The sequence below is a fragment of the Centroberyx affinis genome, unplaced genomic scaffold (genome assembly GCF_046629955.1).
Source record: "Centroberyx affinis isolate AG114_WGS23_722 - 3 ecotype Tasmania unplaced genomic scaffold, CSIRO-AGI_Caff_v1 ptg004517l_1, whole genome shotgun sequence".
NCBI classification, from domain to species: domain Eukaryota; kingdom Metazoa; phylum Chordata; class Actinopteri; order Beryciformes; family Berycidae; genus Centroberyx; species Centroberyx affinis.
The window spans coordinates 55,149-68,525 of NW_027282161.1; the positions used below are offsets into that span (position 1 = coordinate 55,149).

Here is a 13,377-nt window from a genome sequence, read left to right on the forward strand (position 1 = left end):
CTCAAAAAACATTTACACGTGTTCGGCAATAATGGTTTTAGTGTTCGAATATTATTAATAGGAAGTCTTATTTTTGTTCCCGTCGGCTTGACACTGGATTGTTTTCGCATCCTGGACTTTAAACGTCTAGACGTGTTCGTCAATAAGGAGTTTATTTTGAAAGATTTGCCGGATTCCTTAGTCATGCTAACTTGACGTATAATCAATTAGCCTTCTCTGCTGTTGACAACTTAACACCGGGCAAACGATTTCATTCTGGTAATTTCAGACCACTATATATAGTAGAGGTAGGTGTCTCGCTGGCAGTGCTATTGTCATTAAATGTTGTCATTGTATGTCTCTCTTTTCTCAGTTGACTCGGTGACATGGAGCGATGCTTTAGGTAGGAAGAGCACATCAAAGCGCTTACTAAGCTACTAGCTTCTCCCGTCCATCATAAACTCCACTACTAGCTAGCTAGCTGTGGTGCCAGCCAAATGGCTAAAATGAAAAGTTTAAACAGACATGTAATAAACGATTTGGTCGTCTCTCCTCGGGCAGAAAAGGGCACCAGCCAGTTAGCTAACTTGGTTGGTTTAAGCTAGCTGACAATTAGAAAATTTGCTCGCTCAGAATTGCTGTTCAATGATGCGTGTTTTGGCTAGCCCCGATACGTTCTCTTGTATGGAAGGTAAAACACACGGAATTGCCATTGAAAACTAAGTGAATTTAATGTTGCCTTGCTTGTCGACAAGGTACATAGCTAATGAAATATGACTGAAAACCTTAACTAAACTGTCAGGAGCCACAATGCAGGTCGGCATATATACAATCTGTCAACCGTGACTTACTCCAGTAAAATTCAAAATCATTGAATTGGTTCGCCTGTTATTCCCACGGTCGTCTTCCATCAAAATATACCGTGGTGGGCGGTAGGGAGTTGTGTGAACCTATTCTAAATATATATTCGAAATATAATGCTGTTCTGCGGATCATATACAGGCCGAATCGAAGGGCGGACCCTACTGATTCATAAAAGGTCTCGAGTCATGTTTTGAAGTATCTGTTTGCTTCTAAATTTGGCTACATTAAATTGCCAGACTTTTTTAATGGAGTTTGGCGTGACCTTCTGCCTATACGAGAAAACGGCACGTCTTGTGGCTCGGCCAGCATCAGCCCTGTTGGAGAGGTCAACAAAATGTATAAAGTCTAAATCTGGCTATGAACCTTTATAGATCCCTTAGCAATGATGGCACGCTGATGAAAAGCCTTGACTGAATGCCATGACTAATAATGAATTGATCCAGGGGTTCTTCAATGTTTTGTTCTGGGAATTAAACACATTCCTGGTCCTGACTCATTGTTTAAGAACCACTGGATTAATCTGTGCATGTTATTTATGAATGTTTGCATCTATGTGTGTGTATATCTGTCTACTAAAGTGATTTAATCAGCAGAGTCTATCTATGAAACCGGATATTATTATTACAGTCTTGATCTGTTTCATGAGACTCTGTGAGTTGGAAATGTTTGTGCAAAACTCACACTTTGAATGCAAAGAATACTGGTAATACAAGGGTAGCTCATGAATACCATTTACCAGACAAATGCTGGTGAGTCTTTAGCTGGGACTGGGAATTTTGTCTAAGCAGAAAGTGTTTTTTCTGGTACAATAGTCATAGTTGCTGCTAAAAAAAAAAAAAAAAGCAGTCCATTCTGGGACATAGGTTTTTCCTCAAGAAGAGAGAGACCTAACACGTTCTGCTGCATTTTTCTGGTAGAGGAAATCAAACCCTAAACCCTGCAAAACAAGAAAGTGGTTCTCCAAAGTAAGAAAGAACCACTGTGTCTCTTCTGCATCATTGTATTAAGGTTTTGTCAACGTTTTCAGTCAAAGAACTTTGCTCAAGAAAAGGAAAAAAGAAGCGCTTTTGTCTTGGGAAAAGTCCTTTGATCAAAAACGCTGACCAAACTACAACAATAGATGCAGAGGTTAGGCTATGTGTGTGTGTGTGTGTGTGTGTGTGTGTGTGTGTGTGTGTGTGTGTGTGTGTGTGTATGAGAGAGACTTGTGTCTTATTTGTTCACATCCACCTCTTGTCCTATCTGAAGTGTCAGCGGGGACAGCTCTGCTCCTTCCTCCCCTGCTCCTCCCTCCTCCTCCTCCTCTCCTCCTTCTCCTCCCGTTCTTCCTCCTCCTCTTCCCCCCCTCTCGGCCCCGACTCCTCCGCCCCGCCAAGGGAGGCCGAGGCTCTCGGGAGCCATGGTGGACGTCAGCAAGTGGCCCCTGTTCACCTTGCTGAGCCCCCAGGAGTTAGCCGCCGTCCGACAGGCCTGCATCTTCGGGACCTCCGCCAACGAAGCCATCTACATCACGCATGAAGATGAGGTGGGGGAGGGTGTGTGTGTGTGTGTGTGTGAGATACACCAGAGTATCTGTGGGCCTTCAGAAGTCTGAATTTAAGGCCTTAAAAGGTATTAAAATGTCTTAAATATAGTTATTAGTATGTTCCCCAAACCAACTGGTCGTCAAGTGTGTGAAGCTTTAGTTCCACACTGTCTCTAGTTTGTCTTGGGTCATTCTCAGTTCATTATCTAGCCGTGCATGTATGTGTTGATATGGGTGTTTATTATTTTCCAGGTCTTTGTGTTCGGGCTGAACTGCAGTAACTGCCTGGGTACAGGAGACAGCCTAAGCACCATTGTGCCAAAGAAGCTGGACTTCCTGCGGGGGAAGAAGGTGGTCAGCCTGAGCTATGGCAGCGGACCCCACATACTGCTGGCTACTGAGAGTACGTTGACTATTAGTATATACATACATTCTCTTTGTATTGGGATTGCACTGTTTATCCATCCATTCAGTTGATAATAAGCTTCAATTCCTAGCCAAACAATAGCAGGGAAAGAGCGAGGGTCAATGCCGCAGCACTCAGACAAAGGACGCATTAGTCATGGATGGGTGGGTAAAAACACAGGAAGATAAACAGGTTGTTCTAGAGCGAGACCGTCCGTGACTGAGAAGCCACAGGTTTATATGGTATTTTTAGTGTAAACTCTGGGTAAAGTGCTCTTTACTATCCAAGTGGAGTGGCAATTTGTGAAAGTATAAAACTCCCAAAACAGAAAATTCTAGTTTGCAAAAGTATTCACCTCCTTTACTGACTCGGGACAAGTCTCAGACATGTCTCAAACATTTCATAATACATATTTACGTGGGCATTTTCTTTTAAAAATTTTAAAAATGAAGGTACAGAGAATGAACTATCAGTGCACAAAAACCCAATGCACCATCCTCTATACTTGAATACATAGTGGTGGAAGGATGGTGATTTTCTAGTGCAGAAAAAATGCCAAAATTGTGGAGTGAATACTTTTTCTAGCCAATAGGTACATTAACATATAGGCAACTTATTTGCAGTCTTTTCTATTTTAAAAACTACTTTGGCACATACGAAATCGGCTGGTGAAATTCTGGATTCCCCAAGCCGCTATGAACAGCTGACAAAGCCGTTGGTCTGTCATCTTTTGTGTCGATTTGTCGCAGACGGAGAGCTTTTCGCTTGGGGCCACAACGGCTACAGCCAGCTGGGGAACGGGACCACCAACCAGGGGGTGTCCCCGGTCCTGGTGACCACCAACCTCCAGAACAAGAAAGTGAGAGAGGTGGCCTGTGGCTCGCATCACTCCATGGCCCTCACTCACGATGGGGAGGTGATTATTATTATGAACATAAGACGCATAACACACACAAAACGTTGGAACGGCATTAAAACGAATGCTTTTGAAAGAACTCTTAACAGACTGAATCCTCTATATTTTGATTTTTGAAGAGATGCTGAATTTAATATTGGATTTTGAAGGTACCAGTCCTTCCCATGTGGTTTCTAAGTGTCTTCAGCTATGATTTTATCAAGGCCTCTCCATACTAATCCTCTAACAGCACTGTGTCTGGCATTTAGAGAGGCTTAGTCGGTAAAATCACCAGTGTGGGAGGGATTTGTATGAACAAAGGGGTTGAAGAAACTCTAAAGAGTACGCAAAAACCTGCAACACACAAACAGAGGACTGACATAGATTTAAATTCAGATTAATTTCTGCTTATGAGTTGGATAGTCTGGGAAAACCTTGACGTGGCTCTCCCTCCTCCCACCTAGCTAGTGTCACTGTGTAAGACTAAGCAGCTTATTTCGAACCCCAAGGCATTAAAGATAATTAGGCTGTGTGTGTGTGTGGCAAGCAGGAAGAGCTGTTACCATGCAGAAGTTTCCTAACTGTAGTATTGCAATAGCGTTTCGCAGTTTTGCGGTAATATCGCAGCATCTTGAGTTGAACGCAATTAAACGAGCAGAATACAGTACAGTTAATGAATGTGTGTGATTGGGTGTGTGCACATTGTAGTAGTCGTCTTCGAGTGTCTGAACATTCCTTAAACGGCTTGTTTTGACAAGTCTGATTTAATATGTCTATGAGTTGGAGTGTGTGTGTGTGTCTGTTAGGCGGGTGAGGGTTCATCCTGGGTTGACAGGTAATCAGCTCAGGTCACAGAGTTTGTCAGATTGGTCTCGGATTAAAAAGTAGACACGTTAGGATTAGGGCGTCAGGTTTGGGCGAGGCTTCTAGTGGTTAGGGTTGAGTCAAATAGATTTTCAAGCTGTCTGTATGATCATATATAATGCTAATGAGAGACGATGCCGTAACTTCTTCAAATTTATCAGTGCAGAGTGTCCACAGGTCCTTATAATCTTACAGGATCTAAATTGAAGTCATTGAAAAACCATTTAAAATGTCTTAAATACAGTTTTTCGAGGTCTATGTTTTCACCATGTAATAACAGGTTTAGTTTTTCTTGTAGTATTTCTTATAGTTTTTCTATTTCTGAGTATTCATTTTCAAGTGTCCTTTATCTTATGCTGCCCGTTCATAGTTCCAGAACTTTCTGTAGCTGTGCTAATTAGAAATGAAAAAATTATGGGGTAGGTCAGGGTTAAGGAGCGACCAAAGGTGCAGGTGTATGCTTTCTGTTACTTTTCTGTATCTTGTACTGTCTTCGTTATAATTGCATGGCTTTAGTGCGACTAAAACGTTAAGTTATGAATTTGTTACAGGGAAAAAAAAAAAAAAAAAGTATATATGTTATTTGTTTTTTTATTTTCCTGTTTTATTTACTTACCTGTCTATCAATGCCCTGGTATACCTATATGTTATGTTATTGACAGAGATCACTCGTTGATCTACACCTGCAAACCTTGTGGAAAGTAAAATTTAAAAAAATTTAAAAAAATTGGTAAAAAAAAAAAAAGAAATTAAAAAATTGTGTCTTTTGGTTTCTCAGTTGATTTTAAATCTTATTCCAGGTAGCATTAAAACAAAGTCTTAAAAAGTCTTAAATGTGACTTTGAAACCTGCAGATACCCTTTAATATAAATGTGCATGTTTGTGTTTTTGCTCCTCTTCCTGTGTCCTGACCTGCCTGCCCGCCCCTCCAGGTCTTCGCATGGGGTTACAATAACTGCGGCCAGGTCGGCTCAGGCTCCACGGCCAACCAGCCCAGCCCCAGAAGAGTCTCCAGCTCCCTGCAGGGCAAGAATGTGGTGGGCATCACATGTGGACAGACGTCCTCCATGGCCGTGATCGACAACGGAGAGGTAGGACGGCCGGATGGACCATTAGATGAAACTCGTAAGGAAATGGGGTCATTGCAGCAACAGATAACAGCATACATCAAAGCAAAATAGGATATAGTAAAAATATGAGAGGAAAAATATGAAAAATATGTGATTTCACAGCATATACAGTGGGGTCCAAAAGTCTGCTACCAAGAGCTGCTTGTTTTCATCATTTATCCAAAACCACTACAATTTTTTTTTACTGAAAACAGATAAACCTTTCTAAACCTTTGGCATGGCATACCAATATTTCACTGTTGAAGACTGGAAGAAAGTCTTGTTTACAGATGAATCAAAGTTTGAACTTTACGGTTGCGATGAGGCGACAGCCACATGAGAGCTTAATGCAACAGTGCATAAAACCAACAGTCACACATGGTGGTGGAAATATTCAGGTGTGAGGCTGTTTCGCCTATTCTGGAGTTGGTGACTTGCACAGGATCAACTATACATTGACCAAAGAGAAGCACCACTCTGTTCTGCAGAGGCATGCCGTCCCCTCTGGCTTAAAGTCGTGTGGAAATTGGTTCATTTTCCATCAGGACAATGAGCCTAAACACTGAAGCTTTCCCTCCACAGTCACCAGACTTCAACCCCACTGAACATCTTTGGGGACATTTGAAAAGGGAAAAGGCAAAACATATTCTAACATCAGAAGACACTCTATGAAGAAAAAGTAACAAATTCCTTGATTTTAGACATAATGTTGAGGTTTTTTCCAGTATTTTATCATGTTTATAGAAATATTTCACTTTGGTAAAACTGTAATTTTTTAGGGATCTAAAAAAAAACTAATTTTTGACATACTGTATAATACACACTTGGCAAAGTGGACAGAGGTAACGATGTTTAATTCTGTGTCAGGGTCGACTTTCCAAGAAGATTACTGAATACTGGCTGATGCCCAAGGCAGCTAATGCTGGAGCTCCACCTCACTTGAACTCCTGTGGAGGTTTGCTTGCTGGAGAATGGCAATGTTCTACCAATGGAAATATCACTTTAATGTGTGTGTGTGTGTGTTTTAGGTGTACGGCTGGGGCTACAATGGTAACGGCCAGCTCGGTGTCGGTAACAACGGAAACCAACTAACCCCCTGCCGTCTTGCTGCACTCCAAGGGCTGTGTATTCAACAGGTAACACACACACACAGACACACAAAATCCCAATGTGTGTAGAAACGCATTCGAAAGAAAATTGGTTAGAATGAAAATTAATTGTGAACTGGACAAAATCAAAACGGTTACACAAAAGTAAGTCTATAAAAATAAGTTTTAAAATGTGATTTTAAAGATGATAAGTAACAGTAAAATCATCTTTCGTCTTGCGTCTAGACTGAGGACATACTGTATAACATACAGGAGAGTTTACTGGCTAGAAAGATAACTGCTCATAATGTTACAAGCATTAACTGGACACTTCCCTCTTCCTCTTCCTCGGCTTTTTGCTGCAATTCACCACACATTGTTTCTTTAGAGATTTAGAGAAGTCGTAAATTGCACGCTTCTTGTTGTCCATAATGCAACTTCTTCTATACATGGTTCACTTTTGCTCACTCTACCAACCTGTCGCTCCAACCAAGAGATTAAAGTCCTGAACCCTCACACACAACAAGATCATCTGAATGACGCCGACTCGGTCCAGCGTTGAAAATGAGTTGCCTAAAAACTTGTGCAGTGCGCCCCCGGCTTTACTAGCTCCCCTCTCTATGGTTTCCAGATCGTGTCGGGTTACGCCCACTGCCTGGCGCTGACCGATGAAGGGCTTCTGTACGCCTGGGGAGCCAATACCTACGGCCAGCTGGGAACTGGCAACAAGATCAACCAGCTCAGTCCTGTACACATCATGGCTGAGAAGGACAGGTAGGAGACAGAGGGAGAGACGACCACTGAAGAAAAGCATCCTTTCTTGTTCTCTTTCCTTTCCTTTCCCTCTTTCTCCCTTTTCTTTCATTCTTCTTTTTGTCCTTCCTTCCCTCAGTTGACCAAACCCCTAAGTGAATGGCTAACATGGTTGATAACCGTCTCTGCTGCCATTGCCTTTCATTGTTGACTTAGTCATTTGTGGTTTTGTCTGGAGTTGCCTGTGAACCAAAGTGTACACACTCACACACGTGCCTGTCTCCAGACTACGAGGGCTGGACCTGAATTTGAACCTGAATACAAAACAATAAAACCATAAAACCTGAATTGAAACAGTTACAGGCAAATGTGTGTAAGTAAAAAGTAATTACATGAAAAGTTGTTGATGAAGCTATTGTCTGTATTATAAAAAGGTATTCATTGTGACTATGGTTGTTAACTATTTATGTTGGCAAAGCCTTGTCGCTTTGTGGAAGACGAGCCTTTGTATTAGGAGAGTAGACAGGCAAGTTTCACCCCATCCTGTTAGACTTCCAGTTTCCTGTCCTCACTTCCTCCCTCTGAACCCCGACTTCCGGCCGTGGTCTTAAAGGGTTGCTAGTGGGCAGAAGAGCCTCTTGAACGTGTTCTTCCGCTCCATAAACAAAAGACTGCAGAGCAAGTCCTACAGCAGCCAAAACACTGTTCACTTCTCTGTCTCTGTTCTCTGTCTGACACAAGGGTGGCAGGGTTTTCCTTCCAGTGGCTATAAAAAAAGTATTCACCCCCCTTTGATGTTTTGCACTTTTTGTTGTGCTACCAAATTAGTTCAGAATACATCTAATTGGGATTGCTAGGAAGTCTTACACCAGGTCTCTTCAATACATCTTAATGGGATTTTAGGGTTGGTAGATATAGGTTGCAGTGCGAATACCTGATGGCATTTGAGTCCAGTTCCTCAGGTTTCAAAGATGGAAACAAGCTATCATCCCTCCATCAATATATATAACAATACAGATCAATTTTGAAAATTGAAATTTTACACCAGAAATCCCAGATAAATGTAAAATGGAAAATGGTCTTAAAAAGTCCTGAATTTAAGTAGCAAAAACCTGTAATCAAGTGTATGGATGTATAGGAAAGCAGTGATGTATTGTGATTGTGACGTAGAGGCACTATTTTTACTGTGTGTGTGTGTGTGCCTTTACTTTAACACACAGCCCTCTCTCATGCAGCAGGGTTGTAGAGATCGCCGCCTGCCACTCAACACACACCTCAGCAGCCAAGACCCAAAGCGGACAGGTGTGTGTGTGTGTTTAGCTCACTCTTGTCCTCATTTGTATAAGTGTGTGTGTGTATATCTCTGCATGTTTTGTGTCTTTCTAGTCTTCAAAAGTTAAACAATGACCACAGCTACATAAAAAACGGTGTAAATGCAATGACATTTTATTTTCCTTGCACGTTTTATTCATTCGTTTAAATGGTCTGTGATGTTTTTGTAAATTAATTCTGCATGTAAAGGCCTATAACGCATAGTTCCCCCTGCCACTGAATAGGTGCAGTGGGTCCCCCTGCCTTAAAGAGCTGGTAACCCACCTACAACAATGTCAGTATCCTGGCTTTCAGTGGAGAGTTTTAGTGTCCCATGATGGTCTAAATGCTGCTTCAGAGACTCAGCCCTAATGCCGATTATGCTCGTTGTGGCCCCTGTGCTCCAGGTGTATATGTGGGGCCAGTGTCGGGGCCAGTCCCTCGTCATGCCGCACCTCACCCACTTCACCGCCACCGACGACGTCTTCGCCTGCTTCGCCACGCCCTCCGTCATGTGGAGGCTGCTGTCCATGGGTGAGGGGGGAGGGGGGGGAGGGGTGGAGTGTATGTGCTTGGCTCTGAAGAAGGCGTATTAATTCTATGTTATTGCAAAAGTAAAGGTAATAGGGATGAGACAATATATCGCAATACAAAAAACATGGAGATAGGGTGGAGGGTAAGTCTATTCTATTCTATTCTGTTCTATTCTATTCTATTCCAGAGCATGATGACTTCATGACAGTTGCCCAGGCTCTGAGGAAAGAGTTTGACAGTCCGGAGACGGCCGACCTCAAGTTCAGCGTCGACGGCAAATACATCCACGTCCACAAAGCCGTGCTGAAGATCAGGTGTGTGTGTGTTTATAGTTATAAATAGAGGTTAAAAAAGAATAACAATGAAAGTATAGTATAGTATAATCTGAGTTCATCCACTGGGCTTTTGAAAGGGTTCCATCAGCCCAAGAGGTGGGAGAATTGTCTCAACCCATAGAGGAGCATGGTATCCTTTTTAACTTTTGTTCAAACGTGAAAATCACCAAAATGGGAGTTGCGAGGTTTTCACCCGACAATATGTTAATATTGTTTGTTTTGTTTGCTTGTTGTGACTAGGTGTGAGCATTTCCGTTCCATGTTCCAGTCCCACTGGACGGAGGATCTGCAGGAGGTGATCGCCATCGACCAGTTCTCTTATCCCGTCTACCGATCCTTCCTGCAGTTCCTATACACAGACACTGTAGACCTTCCACCTGAGGACGCTATCGGTTAGCACACACATATCTAGCATAGACAGACGGTTACTAACAATATCGAGTGCATGGACAGCTACGTATCTGACTCTGTGTGTGTGTGTGTGTGTGTGTGTGTGTGTGTTGGCTGCAGGCCTACTGGACCTGGCCACCTCCTACTGCGAGAACCGTCTGAAGCGCCTCTGTCAGCAGATCATCAAGAGAGGCATCACCGTGGAAAACGCCTTCGCCCTGCTGTCTGCCGCCGTGCGATACGACGCTGAGGTACCACACACACACACACACACACACACACACACACACACACACTCCTATGGGACAGAGGGAAATTGGATCTAATGGAATCATATCTCATGTTCTCTCTGCGTATCCAGGACCTGGAGGAGTTCTGCTTTCGGTTTTGCGTGAACCACCTGACCCAGGTGACTCAGACCGGGGCGTTCTGGCAGGTGGACGGCGGGATGCTCAAAGAGTTCATCAGCAGAGCCAGCCGCTGCGGAGCCTTCAAGAACTGAGCTCCCACGCTTCCCCCGGGGACCCTTGGAAATATGTAAAAAAAAAAAAAAAAAGAATATATATGTAATATTTATCTATATATTCTGACCGAGACGCGAGCGGACGGGGTTAGACCGAGTTTAGCGGCCAGGTCACCGAGGAACATGGAGGCTCCCGAAAGCTCTGTTGTCCTGATCACATTCCTGTTGATGCAACCCACGAGGAGGAAGAGGAGGAGGAGCCTCTTCTTCACCTGCTGCTTCACGCATTATGAACTACAATGAGGCGCGCTTGATTTATCTCAGTAGACGCACAAGCCGCGTCAGAAGTGAAATCAGCTACTGCTCAAGTTTTTCCAGTATTGAAGATTTATTGAACTACTTTTCATTGTGCTGACACCAGGCTGAATGAGTTTACCTGTGTACCAGCTGCTGTGGATCTTCCCCCCCCCCCCCAGCACCCCTGGGTGCCTGGACTTCACGTACCCATGGATCTGATAGCAGCGCTTTGGCCGTTTCCTGTGGAGCTGCTGGTTTTTCCATCACACTGCATCAAATTCTTGACTATTATATACTTGAAAACCTTCTGGGAAAGTCCATGCGGAGAGACCAAAGAAAAGACCTGGAAGGAAAAGGCAACAAGGAAAGTTGAACCCTCCTATCTTCGAGTCACATCCATTCTACATTTATTCGGGCTCTTCCATTTTGAGCTGACATTCCCGTTTCGAAGCCAAAGTAGCAGTTAATTGAGTCGAGCTTTCAGTTTCTCTATCCTCTCTTTGATATTGTCAGGTGAGAAGTCTGGTTTTAAAGTTGCAGTCGTTCCAGATCATACTGTGAATCGTTCATGGTCACTTTGGTTGTGATTTTAGTCGTTATATGAAGTGATTGGAGTTCAAATCCGTTGTCGGGGGATGTGCAGTATATTCCATTTGTTCTTTAAGTCCGCTTTTATGCAGCATCCTCCTTAAAAAGAAAAAGGCTGGATCTGCGTTCTACTCTGCTTAAACTTCCTGTTTATAGCATTTTAAGAAGCCACTGTTGCTTAGTGCTTTATTTTCAATACCACAACGATACGTAGGAATCCTAAAAAGAGGTGGAAGGGAACAATTTGACAAGAAAATTGAAGAAAATGAGAAAAAGCGTTGAGACTTGGAGTTACGTAAGGAATGACAAACTTGTTAGAAAGTCTACAAAAGCCACACTTAACATCCAATGCACTGTTACTTTATTAGCAACTTTTTTCCTCTTTACTTTTAGTGCCAGTTTGACGAACCTTACTATTCCTAGAGTGTGAGCACTTTACATTCCTTATTACAACAAATTGGCCCAAGCTGACTCTATTTTCAGTCACCCTGCATACTTTACCTGTGATTGCCAACCTTTTTGGTGCCAACGCAAAGACAAAAAAAAAAAGAATAAGAGACTGCCATGACGCACCAAAAGATTGTTTGAGAATGTCATACAAAGCCTCATGTGGTCGTACAAGATGAGCTGCAAACGCATTGAGACCAAACTGATACATTAGAGGAAGGTTGGATTCTGGGTAAATGTATTTGACCATGATTTTCTCACAAGTCAAAGCAAAATAAGCAGAAGTCAGGTTATAGCAGCATTATTCTATTGTTTTTCTATAGTTTGGTCCCTATGGTAGATACATTGGTGGGGAAAATGCACTGAAACTACAAAAGATGCTGTGTATGCTAAAGCAATATAAGCACTTGCACAGTAGATACAGGGAGAGTTATGGGTCAATTCAGTTTCTGTTTCTTCTGTTCACTTTCTATTTCTTTCTTGCATGATGCAGCGAAACACAGACACAGAAACTGAAACTGCATATTTAAATATTTGTAGTTTTTTCAGGATCATTTTCTGTGGCACCGATGCTTTAGTGGAGTGCCAGATTAAATTAGACAGGTTTACACTTTTCCTCTTGTGTTTTATATTGAACAAAATGATAACAAGCAAACTGGAAAAATAAGATTTTTTTGCATACTGTATCTGTAAAATTGTTTTATTTTATATTGTGATTTTGTAAGCTCTTATTTACATAGTTCCAGTTTATAGCATCAACTTGAGTGCAATGCTTTAAAGCCGATAGCATAACTTAATGGTTGTACTTTGAGGTGACCAACTTTGAAATCATATGATTTTTTTTATGACTGCTTTGTTGCTTACTGAGTTATTGTTCTGTTACATGACTGTTACAGATTATTTGCTGGTGCAAATGGGGAAATAGTTATTGCTTTTACATTCTACTTTTTATTTTTTGATATTCAGTTATGGGATGACATGTTTATGAAATTTAAAGTAAATTGATGCAATAAATAAATAACTGCAAACGTATTTGTTTCCATTTGTTTATCTTTTATACTGTGGCAGTTCCCTCTTTCTAAATTCATTCTTATTTTGTACATACAACTTTATACTTCTATATTCATACACATACAGTAAATTATTTTTGAGCCATGTTTAAACCAGTGAATAGATATCTCAAATATTTTACATATCATTGATGGACTAAAGTCTGTTACTGTATTTTCATTGCTGTAATTTAATTTCGATGTGCTTTATTAGCATGAAAGTATTACAACAATATTGCAAAAAGTATAAAAGGTGAAACATGAGCATCGTCTTGACTCAAGGCTTCATAGACTCACATGATAATGCAGTAGTGTGCTGCCATCTAGCGGGAAAAATTGGTATTACCACAAATAAGGCTGCATCAAGCTGGCAAGAGTTAGCCAGGGTAAGACAGGAAGTATGGCGGTGTGCTTTCAAAATAGAATGCCAGCTTTTTTTTAAAAAATAGCGGAAATGAGTATTAGGGTGTACAAAATGAC

General features: G+C 41.9%; 1 protein-coding gene across 3 annotated transcripts; it reads left to right on the forward strand.

The window, feature by feature from the left end:
- Nucleotides 1–203: 203 nt before the first annotated feature.
- LOC139665293 (RCC1 and BTB domain-containing protein 1-like) lies at nt 204–12,853 on the forward strand. Of its 3 annotated transcripts, none has more exons than XM_071544303.1 (14): nt 204–258; nt 353–382; nt 2,092–2,368; nt 2,621–2,771; nt 3,524–3,690; nt 5,466–5,624; nt 6,671–6,778; nt 7,362–7,504; nt 8,704–8,785; nt 9,202–9,328; nt 9,516–9,642; nt 9,904–10,055; nt 10,174–10,304; nt 10,415–12,853. In XM_071544303.1, exons 2-14 carry the CDS (start codon nt 366–368, stop codon nt 10,553–10,555), a joined length of 1,782 nt encoding a protein of 593 aa, XP_071400404.1. In that variant the 5' UTR covers nt 204–258; nt 353–365; the 3' UTR covers nt 10,556–12,853. The 3 variants fall into 3 exon arrangements, with proteins under 3 accessions (XP_071400404.1, XP_071400405.1, XP_071400406.1); XM_071544304.1 differs by having other exon boundaries at nt 8,719–8,785; XM_071544305.1 differs by having other exon boundaries at nt 8,722–8,785.
- Nucleotides 12,854–13,377: the final 524 nt, after the last annotated feature.